The sequence below is a fragment of the Lissotriton helveticus genome, chromosome 9 (genome assembly GCF_964261635.1).
Source record: "Lissotriton helveticus chromosome 9, aLisHel1.1, whole genome shotgun sequence".
In the NCBI taxonomy this organism is placed as follows: Eukaryota; Metazoa; Chordata; class Amphibia; order Caudata; family Salamandridae; genus Lissotriton; species Lissotriton helveticus.
In genome coordinates, this window is record NC_136070.1 from 750,852,482 (window position 1) to 750,870,002 (window position 17,521).

At 40.7% G+C, this 17,521-nt stretch overlaps 1 protein-coding gene across 14 annotated transcripts in view; it reads right to left on the reverse strand.

The window, feature by feature from the left end:
* Positions 1 to 17,521, reverse strand: part of PPP1R13L (protein phosphatase 1 regulatory subunit 13 like) — a 1,016,088-nt gene that overhangs the window by 573,159 nt on the left and 425,408 nt on the right. For 7 of the 14 annotated variants that reach the window (XM_078660877.1, XM_078660876.1, XM_078660874.1 and 4 more), the window contains one exon: positions 13,509 to 13,652. The exons of the other annotated variants lie outside the window; for them this stretch is intronic. In XM_078660877.1, the coding sequence (XP_078517003.1) occupies positions 13,509 to 13,606 (98 nt within the window). In that variant the 5' untranslated portion in view covers positions 13,607 to 13,652. The remainder of the gene's footprint in view (positions 1 to 13,508; positions 13,653 to 17,521) is intronic. 14 annotated transcript variants of the gene reach the window in all.

Sequence of the window (17,521 nt, forward strand, 5' to 3'; positions counted from 1 at the left end):
GCAGCAGTCTCATTATATAAGAGCTTTGAAATAGCCTATATGATAATGCCAGGGCTCCTTCCATAGTAGGGTTTGAATACTAGCAATTCCCTTATGTTACCATGTTTCTGCAGATCTACATACTGGGGGAGAAGGTAATGGTAAGCATCAGTCTGTGGGTTGGAATGCCCTTTTGCGTCTGTGCAAACCTACTAACTTGTATGCTTTAAGGGTTTTCATCAACTCTTTTCTAATCTTTTCTCATACTGAGAAAGGTTGGAAATTTACTCCTGACAATGGCAGACATAAAAATTCTTCCAGGGTTGGAAAAAAAGTGGTTGGAGGAAAAGTGAACTTGCAAACACTCAGGTTTTCGCATGAGAAAATCAACACCTGCATATTTGCTTATGCTGAAATGCAGTTCACAAATATTTTCTAGCAGTACTGTTTCATGGCCTATTCTATAAAATGGCTGGTGAATTCCCAAAAGTCATATCGGCACTTTACCAAGGACATGGGTGCATTTTTGAGAATCTAATTGGGCCCCTAATTAGGTCTGACGTTAAGAATGACCTTTTGTGTTTATTAAAATTCTGTCTCTCTCTGTCTATCAGCTAGCTTCACGGTAAGTGACAACATTCTGGTCTTTCACAAGGAACATATCGGAACAGTCATTTTGTTCAGTGCCAGGAAAGACTGTGCAATGTGTGCTTTTTGAGACCAACATTGTTTTTTTTGCTTTTGCCAATGATTGTTTTAATGGTGAGCTCACACACCAATATAGTTTTACAAAAACCATGCCAAAACAAGTCACTCATTTACAAAACCAAAAGGCTGACCACCAATTTCAGACCTTCTGACTTTACCAACGCTTGTTTATTTTTGTGTTTCCCAAATTCTTATTAAAACTGGTTACACTAATTTTCCATTATGACTATTTTTGGGAATTAGTAGCGTACATCAACACTTTTTACTACGTGATGCTGCACACTGCGACAGGACACGGATCATAGGGGAATCCTAATTTTGTCGACATTAAAGATTATGAGTGTCCATAACAGATAGTGGTGCGAACTTATCAAAACTAGACTTATGACCCTCTGTTGAGTCCACTGTCCTGACAGTTGTTGGTCCTTTGAATGTTGCAAAGATAGCCTCAACTTTTTCAGAGAAAAACTAGGCGATTTCATCGCATAATCGCTGGCTCATTAAGATATTCGCTGGGCGAGGGTGCGCCAGGTTAGTTACTGTTTTGAAGAGCTCCTTGGCTGAGTTTTTTGCTAAATTAATTTGGTTAGCAAAGAACTACTTTGTCTTGAAAAGTAACTGTTTGTGTATCATGAGGCTTAGTTTATAGATATTTTTCTCCTTGACTTTATATTCTTTCCTCCAGTCCGCTCCAGACGTTTACAACACCGTATTTGTGCACATGAGGTGACATTGATTGATCAGTGCTGGTAATAACTTCATGTAGATGATGAAAAGGATGGACAAGATGATAGATCCTTGTGGGAACCCTGCTTTTGTGAAGTATGGTTTGGACGAGAAAGGGGGGTATGGATGACAGTTCTGTAGAGTCTTTGTATTAGAGTGTCATGGTCAACCATGTCAAAGGCAGCTAAGAGGTCCGAGAGAAGTAGTGCAGCATCCCTGTTGTGATCAACTGTGTTATTAAGGTCATCTCAGATGGCAACAAGGGCAGATTCTGTGCCTCTTCCTGGATGGAACCCAGTTTGGAGGTCTGAAAGTATGGCATTGCCTTCAGTGAATTGTGACATCTGGGTGAATGCTGCTGTTTCTATCAGTCTGCCTGCCCATGAAAGTTCCATTTGTAATCGGTCTGCAGTTGTCAGGGTTCAGAGGGTCCAAGTTTCTTTTCTTCAGTAATTGGTGTATGTCTGTCTTTTTGAGTCCTTCTGGAAATATTTCCGTAGTTAAGGAATTGGTGCTGATTTGTCTTACTGGTGTGGCAGCAGAGTGTTTGCAGTGGACAAGGTCCAGAGTGGCTGCCGGCAGGCCTGCTTGCTTTGGCCAGGTCCATAAAGTCATCGTATGAAATGTGTTGGAAGGAACAGAGGCTAGGTTAGAGGATTTTTGGATTGTTGTTTTGGAAAAGTGACGGTGCGAGTGCTTTGTCTTTGTTTTAAATATAAGCACAACGTGTTTGCTTTGGCTGTGTAATGATTTGCCAGTTTGTCTGTGAAATCTTGAGTAATGGGATGAGCTCCTTTCAAGGCAATTTGGTTTACGAAATGCATTGAGAATTTTATAGAATTCTTTATTTGCACATTTAGCATTTTGAATTCTTTCTGAATAGTACCTTTTCTCAGCTTTTTTGATAACTGACTTGTATAATCTGTTACGTTTCTGTAGGCTTAGTCTGTCTTGATTGGTGTTTGTTTTGAGCCAGGCACATTGGAGCTTTCCAATTTGTTGTTTTATCTCTTATCTCTTATCTCTAAAGTTCTCCAAGGTGCTTGTTTTAATTTGTTCTGTTGTGTCGCTATTAGTGGTATTAGGATATCAAAAGCTTCCTGTAGCCACTCATATTTTTTTAACAAAATGTATTGTGTCTAGATCTGTACTGGATGTGAGTTGTGCTAAGTTTTCCAAATGGAGTTTGTTCCACAGACGATAAATAGATGCATGTAAGGTGGTTTAGGGTGCGTCACTTTGTGTTGTTTTTTGTTGGAGGAAAGCAAATGGTGGTCTGACCATGTGACTGAGTCAATGTTTCAAAGGTGAATAGTTGTGTATTTGCAAAAATGACATCTAGTATGCGTCCAGCGATGTGTGTGGGTTTATGGACGATCTGATGCAGGTTCAGTGCGTCTAGGCCAGTGATGATTGTTTTCGGATGGGGCATTTTGGGTTTGTCAAACCAAACTTTGAGTTCACCCAGAATACATAAGTTGGTTTGTAGTATTATGGGGTTTGAAACCATGTCTAGAAGTGTATCTGGCAATGTTGCATTGCTAGGTGGAGTTCTGTAAAGAAGAAGGAAGTTACAGGAGGAAGATGGTGTAGGATTGTATCTGGTGAAAAAGGCCTCACAATCTTTTATGGGGATATCATCAGCTTTAGTGATATGTAATATGTGTCTGAATACCTGGCTATTCAAGCAGTAGCAGCATTCCCCCCACGCCTTTTAGACCCTCACGGGTAAGTAGTGCGCTTTACAAATGTTCTGATTGATTGATTGAATAGAACAGCTATGCCCCCGCCTCTTTTGCCTATACAATTTTAGGTGATAGTTTGATAGCCTAGAGGAATGGCTTCATGCAGGAGTGGAGCCATATCATCACCAAACCATGATTCAGTTATGAATAGTATGTCAGGTTTTAAGTCAGTGAGAAGGTCGTAGACGTGATGTTTGCTTTTAGAGAGCGATCAAACATTTAATTAGTAGACCGTTTAGAGAACATGCTTTGGTAATAGCGTGACTTTGTTTTGTAAAATAGTGAGCAGTAGTTTGTGGGCTTGTAGCAGGTGTGTCCTTAGCTTTGGTATTAGCTTTATGAGGATAGCAATCATGTAGCTGTTTTTTTATCGTGTTCCTCATCCAGCAGGCTAAGAACGCATTTGATGGGTCTGTGTGTGTAGGTGGTGGAGACGGTGGTTGAACAATAGTTGTTGAGCTGTGCTGTTTTTGTAGTGTACCCTTGTTGTGCAGTGAACTCAGAGAAGCAAAGTTGTGAGTTGTGGCACGTTGCTTGTTTTGTTTGCATCTATTTAGGGTGGAAAGTGTATGAGTTAGGGGTATTGGTGCAGCATGTGGGTCATGTAGTAAGGTTTTAAATTGTCCAATTGATCAGAGACGGTTAAAAGAGTTACTGTGTTGCTGTATAATATTTTAGGTGTGGGTGAAGAGAGAAGGCCTGGCATTGGAGTTTGTTCATTTATGTAGTCTGAAAGGTGTGTGTGTTTCTATAGTTTGTGAAGGAAAGTATTATGAGATGTTGCACATGAGAGATTTTGTTGTGCTGGTGTGGGTGATGGGTTTGGTTTTTACGAAGTAGTGAAACGAGGTACTGATACACTTGTTTTATGAGATGGATTTGTTTGAATAGTATTGTTTGTGAGGGGAAGTTGTATGGTTGAGAGGTGGTGATGTGTTTGTGAATAGAGTGTAAGTTGTGTGTAGAGGGGGGTGAAGTAGAGTTAAGAGTGTTTGTCTCAGATATGATTGCTGCAAGATGCATATGTGTGGTGCAGTGGAGTGTAAGTTTTGTGCGGTTGTGTTATTGTGGTAGAAAGAAGAGGAGGGTGTTGGTCGGAGAAATGATGGAAGGCTGAGTATAGGCTTGTTAGTGACAAAAAGGGGTCTGTTAGGAGTAAATATAGCAAGGAGTGTGTGTGTGGATGGGATATAGTAAAGTATGGTGAGGATTTGGGTTGGGTTAGTGATGAGTGGATGGGTTAGTGGTATTGGATAGAGTTGTGTACTGTTTGTAGGTTATGGAGCAATTGTGTGGTAGCTGAGAAAGAAAGGTGTATAGGTTTCATTTCTGGAGTTTAGTAGTGGGTGCTGAAATTGAACTTTGTCTTGAGTTGGTTTGTAGTAAATGAGTGGAGTACATTTACTGTGAGTGTGTTACTCTGTTTGTGGGTGAGGTGGGGTGGGTGCTGGTGTATATGAAAGTGGGCAGCATGTATGGCACTAGTAGCAACTAGTCTCAAATAGGCAATTGCCTTTATCCTATCTGCCCTCCGCCTCGACGCCCGGGCTGAGGTGCCATGAAACCTGGCCTCAAATAGCCCTAGTAATAAGGTGACCCCTTCGGCCAATGGGAATCCTAGCCCTAGCCAATCACACCACCAGCCCTAAGCCCTAGAAGCAATTGGACAGCAGCCTCTTATACTCAATCATAGCCCTAGTCCCAGCAGCCAATCTGGTATGAAACCCTAATCCCTACGTTCAATAGAAAGCCCCAGCCCTAGTCCCAAACCTGTTCCCAGTAGCCAGTCTAGCAGGAAACCCTAAGCCCTACGTTCAATAGAAAACCGGGCCCAGGAACCAATCAGAAACCCTAAACCTATCCAACAATCAGATCACTAAGCCCTACGTCAATAGAATCAGTGACCCAGGAACCAATCATCACCCTTAAATACTCAACCAATGAGGACACTAACGCTAATCCAATAGAAAAACTGTATACAGCCACCAATCAGCGCACAACTGTAACTTTCAATAGCTGCCTTTAGAAGGTGCCTGTGACCTCAGGCAGTGTTTGCTGGGCAAGGGGCTGGGAGCAGCTCCTTAATTCAAAATCTCATAGGTGATAGATAGGCTCAGTCTGGAGTTCTGCAGGTAAGGGCCTAAAAACGTTGCCCTCTAGCAATATTGCTTTTCCAACACTTAAAACATCTCAGTTGCCTAGCAAAAAAAATTAATGTTACAATCCCCTTCCAAACACAGTTTAAACAACTGATAGCAGATGACTGCAGTCTCAAAGCACAATCTGTTCTGTCTCTGATGTATAATATCTGTTTCTAAGGGGGGAGTTAATCTGGTTTCATTCACTTGCTACGACAAAATGGAAGCTGTGGGTGGATTGCTTAACCGCATGCGTGCGGGCGGAATTCCGCCCGTACGCTGGGATTTGCGGTATCGCATGTTACATGACGAGCTGGGCTCGTCATCAGCGTAGCAGGAGGCTACCTCATGACGAGCCCAGCTCGTCATGAGCGTCGAAGGGGTTAACACACTGGTCTGAGCACAGATCAAGGTAGAAACTAGGAGGGAAAATCAGGTAGTCGCTGGCAAGTTTGCAAATAAATCAGATTTTGGACTGCAAAGCCTACTATGCAACAGGTAAAATGAGAGTCACTGGCAAGTAAAACTTCAGATTTTTAAACAAAATAGGTGAGAAATGATGCAATCACAGGCAGGTAAAATTTTCAATTTGTAAACTGTAACAGCCACAAGCAAAACAGGTGAAAGGGATGCATTCACTGGTAGAGGAAAATCACTTTTAAACTTCAGTAAAGAGACAGCACAAAGTCTGCCTTCTTACCACCTCCTGGTCCTTGGTTCACTGAAATCTTAGGCACGGGTAAGCTGCAGCTCACAAAATAGAGGTGAATGTTTTGGTGTTCACCCAACAAATGCTTAAGGGGCCTGGGCAGGTGTGAGAGGAGGGCTCAGGGTTGTTCGTGAGTTAGGACGTTCCCTGATACTGTGGTCATTCATGCTGATTCTGGCAGAATGGGGGACATTCTTGGTACACGGTGGGTATCTATGGTGTGATGGTGCCACTCTTGGGCTTAATTATGTTAATTCTTGGCATATTATTGTAATGTTGGGTTTCTTTAACATGCACCTTTTCCTTTAAGGTTCTAGCTTCCCTGCTCGGGACGCTTCATGGAACAAGAATGTTGTATAATTCTTAGAATAAGAATGTGACTTGATTCTAGGTCAGTTACGGCCTGTGGCTGTTGGTGGATGAGGCGATTAAACTATACTCGAGAACTACTCCTCGTTTCATGCTTAATTTATTTCCGGAAACGCCACATTAATATTGGCGACGATCCTACCTCGATGCCTCAACACACAGCCTTCCCCGAATCGATCTTCCTCCCCAGAGGCTGATTTACTTGAAAAGGAAGCGTTGTCTTCCCAGCGGCTGATCAAGCGAGTCAAGAAGACGTTTGTTGACTGGATGGTGCGGTGAGGAGTACAGCGGGAGGACATTTAAGTTAAAAGGGGACTTTAAAAAAAAAAAAAGAAAAGAAAAAAATAACGCGCTCCGCGTTAACGTTACAATTTAAAGTTGCTCGCGTGAAGGAGCGCGATCGGAATTCTAAAACGTAGCGCGTTTCAGGAAAAGCCTCTCTGCGGGTCAGTGACGCACTGCGCACACGTGCGCTTCTGTGACGTAGGACGCTGTGATTTAACCGCGTCCTTTGCGTTTCACTGACAAACATAATTGGAAAAAGAACGAGTATTATTTAAACGTTCTCTCCAACAATTCCAAGAAAGGAACAAAGCTTTGTTTAAGGAAACAGAGGAAAGGATTATCTAAACGTTCTCTTCTACAATTCTAAGAAAAGTACATTGTTTATAGAAACAGATGAAAAGAACAATATCTCTGTTTTACTTAGTCTTTATTCCTATTGTTACATAAAAATAAAAAAAAATCTGAAAATAAAGCAGAGTTGAGGCGAAGAAGTCATTGTTACATAACAATACCTATTAAAGGGACAAGTTTTTTTTATTCAAGTAAAATCACATGTTATAGGTGAATCTTTGAAGGAAAACAATAATAAATATTTACAAAGAAGAACACAGTCTGCATTGCAATTCAAAAATATTAGTTCATTTTTTTTCAAAAAAAAAAAAGGAAAAATGCAAAACGTAACCCAACCTGCGTTTTTTTTTATAAGTCCTGGTGAACCAAACGTGAAATGGCAGAAATGGAAGAAAATATTTGCGAATTACGCAAGAGTATGTGGCACAAACCTAAGTGCAGAAAGAAAACACTCATTATTATTACACTGCTTAGGAGGAGAGGGTCAGGATGTACTAGAGCATTTACCAGAACTCACAGCATCGGAACAGAGGAACTTAAATGAGTACGAAATAGCCATAGAACAGTTAGATCGTCATTACCTCCCAAGGTTAAGCACAATAATGGAAAGATACCATTTTGGTCTAAGAGGTCAAAAAAGGGATGAGTCAGTTGAAGACTATGTATCTGCTCTAAGAAAATTAGCTTCTTCATGTAAGTTTGGTCAAACTTTGGAGGAAAGAATAAGAGATCAGTTCGTATTGAAATGTGCTCATGACAGTATTCGGAAGGAACTATGGCTGAAAGATGAACCACCTTTGGAAGAAGTACTAGTAATAGCAAAGCAAGTAGAGCACATGACGAAATGTGTGGATGAATTAAAAGGAGAAAAAGAGAAGTTGGTTGAACCAGAGAAGAAAACTGAATCAAAGGTTGAGGAAGTTGTTTGTCAGGTCAAAAAAGAAGATAAGGTGGACAGTGGAAAAAATGACAATGGAATGAGTAGATTTAATTCGAATTTTAATATGTCTAACAAATGTTCTTGTTTCAGATGTGGTAACAATGGTCATTTAGCTAATTCTCCAAATTGTCCTGCTTTGAAATCTATTTGTAATGACTGTGGGAGAAGGGGTCATTTTTCAAAATGTTGTAGAACAAAGGGAAACAAAATAGATAATACTAGTAAAAGATGGTCTCAACCACAAGTGAAAACTGACTTTCCAGATTAGTAGTAGTCCATTAGAACATCCCACACATTTAGTTAAAGTGGATGATGCCATGATTGAGTTCAAATTTGATTCATGTTCTCAAATCACTATGATTGATGAAGATTTGCTGCATAAAACTTTTGGAAAAGATGTAAAGCTATTAAAAAGTGATATTTTACCCTTAGGTTATGGCAGCAAACCGATTAAGATTTTGGGATATTTCATGGCCACTATGGAATTGGGATGCAGAATTATTCCAGGGAAGATTTATGTTACCAATTTTGGGGGCGCATTAATTAGCTGGAGAGACCAACGTGATCTAGGTGTTACACTTAATCCGAATGCCTCACCTCAGGTACAAATACTAGAGGTAGAAAACCTGTCTGATATGTTTGCAGAAAAATTTCCATCTGTATTTAAAGATGAGTTAGGATGTCTAAAAGACTACAAGCATTGTATAAAGCTTAAAAAAGATGCGATTCCAATAGTTGCAAAGGTAAGAAGGATTCCACTTGCTGAACAAGTGAAAGTTCAAAAGGAAATTGAAAAGTTAATTGCAAACAACATAATTGAACCAGTAGAAGCAACAGAATGGTTGGCGCCGATTGTAGTAGCAAAGAAGCCAACTGGAGAAATTCGTTTATGTATTGACTTAAGAGCTTTAAATAAGGAGGTGGTGGTAGACAGATTTCCGCTACCTAATATAGATGAGATCGTAGGTACGTTAGAGGGTGCAAGGTACTTTACTACCCTAGATCTGGCATCTGCCTACCACCAGGTAGAATTGGATACCTCTTGTCAAGACTTAACCGCATTTATAACACCCATGGGTACTTTTAAATTCAAAAGAATGCCTTTTGGATTAATATCAGCGGCCTCTGTATTTCAGAGAATCATGACACATATACTTAAAGGACTTCAAGGGGTAAAATGTTATCAAGATGATCTTTTAATATTTGGGTCAGACATGAAAGAACACAATGAGCGTGTGTGTGATGTGTTAAAAAGGTTGTCTGACTCTGGTTTGTCTCTCAAAAAGGAGAAATGTAAATTCGGTTTGGAGGAGGTGAATTATCTTGGTCACTGCATTAAGAGTGAAGGAGTTTTTCCAAAATCAGACTTAGTTACTTCTATCGATAACATGGCTGAACCAGTTAGTAGGGATGAATTGTTATCGTTTCTCGGTATGGTAGAATTTTATGGAAAGTTTATTGTACATTTTGCAGATAAGACAAAGAATATGAGGAGACTCACTGCTAAAAGTGTTACGTTTGACTGGTCAGATGAGTGTAAAAAAGAATTTGAGGGGATAAAAGAAGAATTAAAGAAGGCTCCATGTTTACAAGCATTTGTCCCTGGCTTACCTACATACGTATTCACTGATGCAAGTGATAAGGGATTAGGAGCAGTTTTGGTTCAAAACAAACATGGTCATGATTCCCTAATTGCCTGTGCATCCAGATGTCTTCGTGGTCCGGAACTAAATTATTCCGTTATTGAAAAGGAATCTTTGGCAATATTTTGGGCACTTAAGAAATTCAAGAATTTGGTTTGGGGAACTACATTTATTGTCAAATCTGATCACAAACCTTTAAAAGAAGTTTTTTGTAAGAAGGGTTTAGATTCTATCCCTTCAAGGATTAGAAGGTGGATAATATCTTTACAGGAGTTTGACTTTGAAGTACAATACTTACCTGGTGTGTCAAACAAGGCTGCAGATTGTTTTTCAAGGTTGGTGAAAGGTGATAATGTATGTTGTGATGAGGAGTACATCGATGAAGATGACTATCTCAATGTTTGTGAGGTTACAGAGGGAGTAGTAGGAAAAGATGAGTGGAAAGAAGAATTGTTAAAAGATGAAGAGTTGATTAGAGTATTAGCCTTATTAAAGGATAATAAACGTCTAGACAAACCATGGTCTCTGGTCTCCCAGGAGTTATCCATTTCTGATGGCATGTTAACTCGTGGTTTAAGGCTTGTGCCTCCTTCTTTGAGGAAAAAGTTATTATTACATGCACACTCTGGTCATTTGGGCATAGTAAAAACCAAGGAGATGATACGTACCCAATTTTGGTGGCCTGGTATGGATTTAGAAATAGAACGTATGGTCAGAGATTGCGTTGAGTGTTGTGCAAGTGACAAAATTCTAAAAGTCAGACAAATGCCAATGGTTTGTAGAGATTTACCCAATCATCCTTGGGATGAATTAGCGATTGACATTTTGGGTCCCCTCACAGGAGTATCTGATACACCTTATCTGATTGTTTTAATTGATTTATACTCACGTTGGATAGAGGGATGTGCTGTTAATGACATAACCTCAAGTTCTATTATCAAATTTTTATCTGATATATTTATGAGGGAGAGCTTTCCTAATATAATTTTATCGGATAATGGTCCGCAATTTTGTTCTACCACGTTTGATGCTTACCTTAGCAAATGTGGTATAGTACATAAACGTTCATCGTTATACCATCCTGAAACAAATGGTGCTGTTGAGAGGGTCAACTGTACATTAAAGGAATGTATTCAGTTAGCTAGAGCTAGTGGTTTGAATTGGAAAGAAGCACTAAAGGAAAGAATTGATGCATACCGTTGCTCCCCTCACTTGACCACTGGAAAATCCCCTTTTGAACTATTCAAGGGAAGAGTTCCAAATACAATGTGGTGTCCAGGATGGATGAATCTGAAAAAGGGGTTTGTTGATAATCGTGTTGGTACTTGGAGAGAGAGAGAAATAGAAAAGCAAACTTGTAGGAAAACATACTTTGACAAAGTTAAATGTGTTAAGTTTCATGAAGTAAAGGTAGGTGACCTTGTAAAAATAAAGGCACCTGTTGGGAGAAGGTCTTGGTCAAAATACACTAATGTCAGGCCTGTCATTAAAGTTTTTGGTAATGCAATCAAAACACAGGATGGGAGGATTTGGAACAAAAGTCGAGTTGTGGTTGTTAAGTCAAAAAACATTGCTCATACTGACTGTGATTCTGACTCTAATCTTCTTGGTACTATTAACCCTTCTCCATCCTGTTCCAACTTTTCATCCAATAATCGTGGGAGGAGTCAGAGATTACGCAGTGCTCCAATGTATATGAAAGATTACGTGTAGGCAATGTTCATTTTTCCTCTATTTGTTAATTCCTTTTTGTCTTCTTTTAACTTTGATTTTTTGCGTCTTAAGTTGTTGTAAAGAAGGGAGATGTGTAATGTTGGGTTTCTTTAACATGCACCTTTTCCTTTAAGGTTCTAGCTTCCCTGCTCGGGACGCTTCATGGAACAAGAATGTTGTATAATTCTTAGAATAAGAATGTGACTTGATTCTAGGTCAGTTACGACCTGTGGCTGTTGGTGGATGAGGCGATTAAACTATACTCGAGAACTACTCCTCGTTTCATGCTTAATTTATTTCCGGAAACACCACATTAATGGACGTCCATTGTATGATGGTGCCTATCTCAGGCATAATGCTAGTTATGAACAAATGGTAGACATTCTTGACATCGTGTGTGGATCAATGGCATAATAATACCTACTTATTATAGAATGGTTGTCCTGGAAGCATGGTAACATTTCTTGGCATTCTGAAGGCCTCCATGGCACAATGGTACTTCTGAGTAGAGCTCATAAAGACCGAGGAGCTCTTAGAATTCCATAACCATGTGTCCAAGGCAAAAACACTATCACATTAAACCCAGAATAGGGGCTGGATCCCAGTAGGCTTTGGTGACTGGGAATCTGCAGGAGTGCTGCACGGATACTGGGAGGAAATGTGCACTGTAAGGAAGGTAAGCAATTAGGAGGGAGTGCAAGATTTACTGGATTCAAAACATATGTACAGTTATACTTCATTTTACCACTTCTTACTCAATATATATGAATTGTATAAATAGTACTATCCGTTTTACAACCTTTCTATTCATGCATATGTTTATATTTCCTCGTTTTGCATTAGAAGTGTTGTCTGAGGTTTTGACGCACCTTTGCATATGGCCATGTCTGAAGTGAGGTGGCAGAGTGGGCTAAAGAACGGTGATGGGTCAAACCCAGATCTTTTGACTGGGTGTGAGTGTTTGATTGGTTCAGATGCTCCGTCCATCACCACCCCCTTTTGTACCGCTTTGTTCGCCATAAGTTGGCAGGGTATGCTCAGACGTGAGTCCCTTGCTCACTTTGCCACTGGATTCAAGCAAGCCTGGCTGAAGACGGCTGAAATGCCAGAAACCCGTCCTTGGAAGCTTGTTCCCTGTCCAGGGAAGGCATGGCTTGGCAGTTCGGGATGGACTGTTCCCATGAGGGCACAGGGTCAGACTGATTTGCATATGGCCATGTCTGAACTGGGGTGGCAGAGTGGGCTAAAGAACGGTGATGGATTAAACCCAGATCTTTTGACTGGGTGTGAGTGTTTGATTGGTTCAGATGCCACCCCCTTTGTAACGCACCTTTATGGAACAGCATTAGAAAACAGTGGAAATGAAATACCTGGTTTGTGCATTGACACACAACATATAAAAGAAGGCACTCTTTTTGAGGTTCATTGCATCATCACATGATTTTAAAACAGTTTATCCCAAGAGAATAACAGTAAGTTACTGTTGTTGTATGTGAATTCTCACCCAAGGACTCATAACAATACTACTCAGTCATTCTCAGAGCGTTATCTGGGCACCAACCCAACAGAAACATTAAAAAGAACACATTTTGTAACATTCGATACCATGTATGCACACTGGGAGCCCACGTATTGCAGTGCATTTTTAGGACTCTGTCACGTACTGCTCTTCTTTTTATTCACCATATGCACAACGAACAGGACTGCAACACTGCTACCATGAGATAAATAGCACTGACCCTCTGCGTACACTAATTTTGCACTACTGGGTCAGCTGCCATCCATAAATTAGAAGGAGAAATCACAGTTAAGATCTGAGATCTCCTCTGCACTTCCAGTTATGGTGCTTTTTACACTAAGGTTGCAGTGCAATCAAAGGCTTCATGTGTGGATCCTCCTAAGCAGCATTTTATCTGGTCCTTCGCTCTAGTTTGTGATCACAATCATCCAGCAACATAGCATTACCCTCATAAGACAGCAAAGCAGATTTAAACTTATGAACTGGTGATGAAACAGAAATACAAGCAAAAAACTGAAAAGGGAAAGTTTCTTCAGCAGCCTTTCCACAGGCATGTTCTCCTTTTGATCACAAACCAAGTCTGTAAATCAGGGAACAGATGTCTTGCAGCAAAAGCTGCCTTCATACACCTTGAATAGGGACCCTCTTCTTAACCACTCAACAGAACACTCCCTTTCACTTACCAGACTGTAGTCCGCATGTGGTTTGGCATCACCAGTGAATGCATGCTCCCATAACGAGACAGCTTGGGCCCCCCTGATCCTGTGAAGGTTTGCACCATGGTAGGACACCTCACTTCAAAGTTCCGCAGATGTGAATCCACCGCTCTAAAAAGTGTACAAGGGTAATTCGAACTGCTCCTGCTTCATTCACCCTCACACCATAAATTTCCCACTGCAGAATAAGACGTGCTCTCTAATGAGCTTGAAGCACTGGGCGGAGTCCTCAACAGCTCGTGAATAATGACAGGTTAGTGGCTTGGATAATTCCCTGCGGAAATCTCATCTGCAGCAGAGAGGAGTGAAGAAAGGGAGCCTAGCTCTTTCTGGAGCCGTGCCATCAGCCAACACCTACCATAGGCATTTATTATAGGTGCTATTTCCAGGAGAAAATGAGTTCTCAGGAAGCAAACGCTGCATGCAATACCAGCGCCCAAACTACATCACAACATTCCTACATTCCATCTACATTAAACACCCTATAACCTCGAGCCAATGCAGTGTGTTTGGTCAGGTACACATGGAACTCGTGGCAGTACATAGCGTGTCACTCAACAAATCATATATACAGGAAATGATTGGTACAAAATGACGGGGAACAAAGCCAAGGAGGCACGAACTAAATTCCGTTCAGAGTTTAACATCATCACAGTAAGATACATGAAAGAAAATAGGAAGCCAGTCTGCAGTACATGTGAAGGAGGGCATGATTGCTATTACTGACATCATAAGAGAGTGGCACAGCAGGTTGGGTTCTCACCCTTAAAGTAAGTAAAATGCGTAAGCCGAGCCGATGTAGCTGGCTCTGTACAGCTGTGGATTTGACTTGGTTGAGGTTCCAGGACAAGTCCGGCGAAGGGGCATGTGGGACACCAAATTGGCACTTGCGTAGGCCCAGAAACTAGCAGGGAATGGAGGAAGGAGCAGGTGAAGCACACCAAAAGTGAATCCTTGGACGAAGTAAGTGAAGAAACGTGGAGGCATGAATGTCAGCCGAACTTCGGTGAGCACCTAGGTTGGACAAGTACGGCTGGTGACCTACAAATAAGCCAATTGTAAAGGGGGGTGGGGGGGGGGCACAGATAAAGGAGGCACCAAAGGTGAGCTTCCAACACACAGGCAAACTGTGAAGTAGTTCCTGGCCATCTCGTGCGCCATAGAAGATATTAGTGTCACCCACCCAACACCGAGAACCGGAAGAGGCAGAATCACAGTCGCCAGACCCTGAGAGGGTTGAGGGGTAGGTGGTAAAAGACCACAAAAAGGACCCAAGTAAAACCTCTCACCAGCAAGGTTAAGAGTTAGAAGTACTCGGCAACACAGACTCAGTTCTTGCAGCCCAAAATCCTACCTAAGGGGACAGGTGCATTAACCAGACTGACAGACCGTAGCAAGCTGATGCCAGAAATATACTGAGTAAGAGACAAGAGACAAAGACATCCCCTTACCAGAAACGAGAAAGATTACAAATTATGTTTAACATCAGTGAAATAATAATGTTAAGTTTGTCTTACAATGGTCTTCCTGCCTGCAAGAGGTGACATGAGATGGTATGTTTTGTATGCATAATAAACTACGGCCAATTTACAGCACAACACTTCTCGTACCTTACAAAAGTCACTGAGGGGGGGCTAATGTGGCATGTATGGCCGAGGGGCCCGATTGCAAAAGTTAATTAGAGCATGGTGTTATGGTTTTACAGTACATCATTGTTTACTGAAGCTTTTTGAGATGATTTTTCACAAATGAATAGCCGTAAAATGTACTGAGGGCTTGCAGATTACCCATCATGCTAACTTGAAGAAAGTTTATAAAAGATAGCATTTTATTCCCATTAGAACTTTTTGAAAGGTGCAGTAGCTCAGACAATTATAGACATATAAAAATCTGAAAATTATAGCTCATGTTACATGTACAGAAAATGGAAAACATTTACTTGGAGGAGCAGTGCCAGCCATTATTCGAGGCAGACATGTAGCAAATGCTTTAGAGCATGAGGCAGTTACAAAGCTGGCTGGGTGAAATATCCATTGGGATCTTGCTTTGATCAAAGCAGACCTTAGTCTGAGACTAAGACTCATTCAGTCTACATAATGGCTTACCAATAAACAGACTTTGGAGATAGTTTAGTGGATCTAAGTTCGAGTATACGAGCCATAAAAACAGGGAGCAATAAAGAACAAATAAAAAAAATGTCAACAAGCCTTTCGACTGCTGCCACCGGTAGAGTAAACTAAATCAACTCTGCACATTAAAGTTTTACTATCTTGTTTCAGACTACCTACAACTATTCCATCCTCAGTCTCACTGGAATTACAAATTCGCAGTAAATGTGTCTCCATCATCAACCCCACCAAGGGGGATGAGAGCCAATGTATTCCGCTCATTCGGACTAAACATGAAATGCTTCAGGACACCAATGCTCCAGGCTCAGGGAGAATACCCATCGTACAAATCCTGAACACCAACCCTTAATGCGCAGACCTCTTAATCCTATTCTTATTGAGGCACCTATTGACAAATGAGAAAAGTCTTTAATAAATCTGAAAATTACAGTGAAATTAGGCCAAGGGCAGCAAATGACTTATGGGCCAGCATGATACTCCTTCCACAGAAGCAAATCCACAAATGAACATTGGACAGGAGACTTGGAGACGACTTTTCACTACAATCTGTGCTACAGCCAAGCCACACTAATTGCAATCAAATAAATTCGATATACAAATATCTCTATCAGAAACCTTAGCATAATACATGTCGGCATTCGATCTCTGCTTTGACAGTCCGAATAAATTCATTCAAGGATTAACAAATACACAGAAGTAAATCCCCACACCACCTCTGGATTGTTTATGTTTTCTCCTTTCAAAGAAAGTAACCACTATTTCATAGATTGTCAGCAATGTTGTTCAGTAAGTTAAAGCAATAAAAAAATACCACTTGGAAAGTTTTTTCTAAACAAACAACTTAAAAAACAGAAGTTCCGTTGTCAACAAACCTCGTAATACCAGTCTTCAGTTGTGCCCTCGAGTGTCCAAACAGTAACCTGATAATTCAATGTGCCGAAATCCATGCAGCTCTATCTTCCGTTGTATCCCTAAACTCAAACTCTCATTTTATTGAGCTTTCAAACAATATAATTGGTAGCAATGACGAAAAGGAGCCAATCAATACAAATTTTCCATCGTTGCTCGAGAAGATGAACCCTCCTACTGAGTCCAAATGCAAAAGAAAGATTAAGAAATTGAAACAAAGGCGGCAGAAAAAAAAATAGACAAAACGCAGATTTAGCAAAATTCTTTCCGATATTCAAACCATTGATGTCTGCAGCACAAGCAACAGAACCTTCTATCATTCTCAAAGAGTGAAAGCACACCCAAGCAGCAGAAGAAACTTTTTCCACAATTACAAAGACACATGGTCACTTCTCCTGAAGCGAAAGGGGAAAGTGAACTAATGGAACCCACTTGTAATCATCAATCCCGCACAAAAGAATCAGCTACTTCTTTCCCCGGAGACAGCAGATCTTTCAACAAGCACTCAATAACCACTGATAACAACCAGATGTGTGGTAATGAGTCATTCTTTATCACAGCCAACAATGAAAATATAATTCTGGAGATAAATCAGCATCTACGTTAAAATGAAAGGGCCGAAATTTCTAATTTAGCAGGAAGCAACACCATAGATTCTGCTTTAATGAATACTGGCAGAAATCCCAAATTGATAACAATCTTCCTTTCAAAATCAATTTCCAAAGGCAACACATTTCGAATAGAGGCAATATCGCTAATAATGCAACAATACAATGTCATCTGCTTAGAAAAAAAACAGACGCCAAGGTGGTTACTGACATCGGAAGAAGCAGCTAGCTTAATACTCCAGAAGCATATCTTTGAAGAAAGGGGAATCCTGGTGAAAAACCACCAAGGCTCTCTACTCAACACATCTTTCTACAAAACTAGGAAAGTGCATCT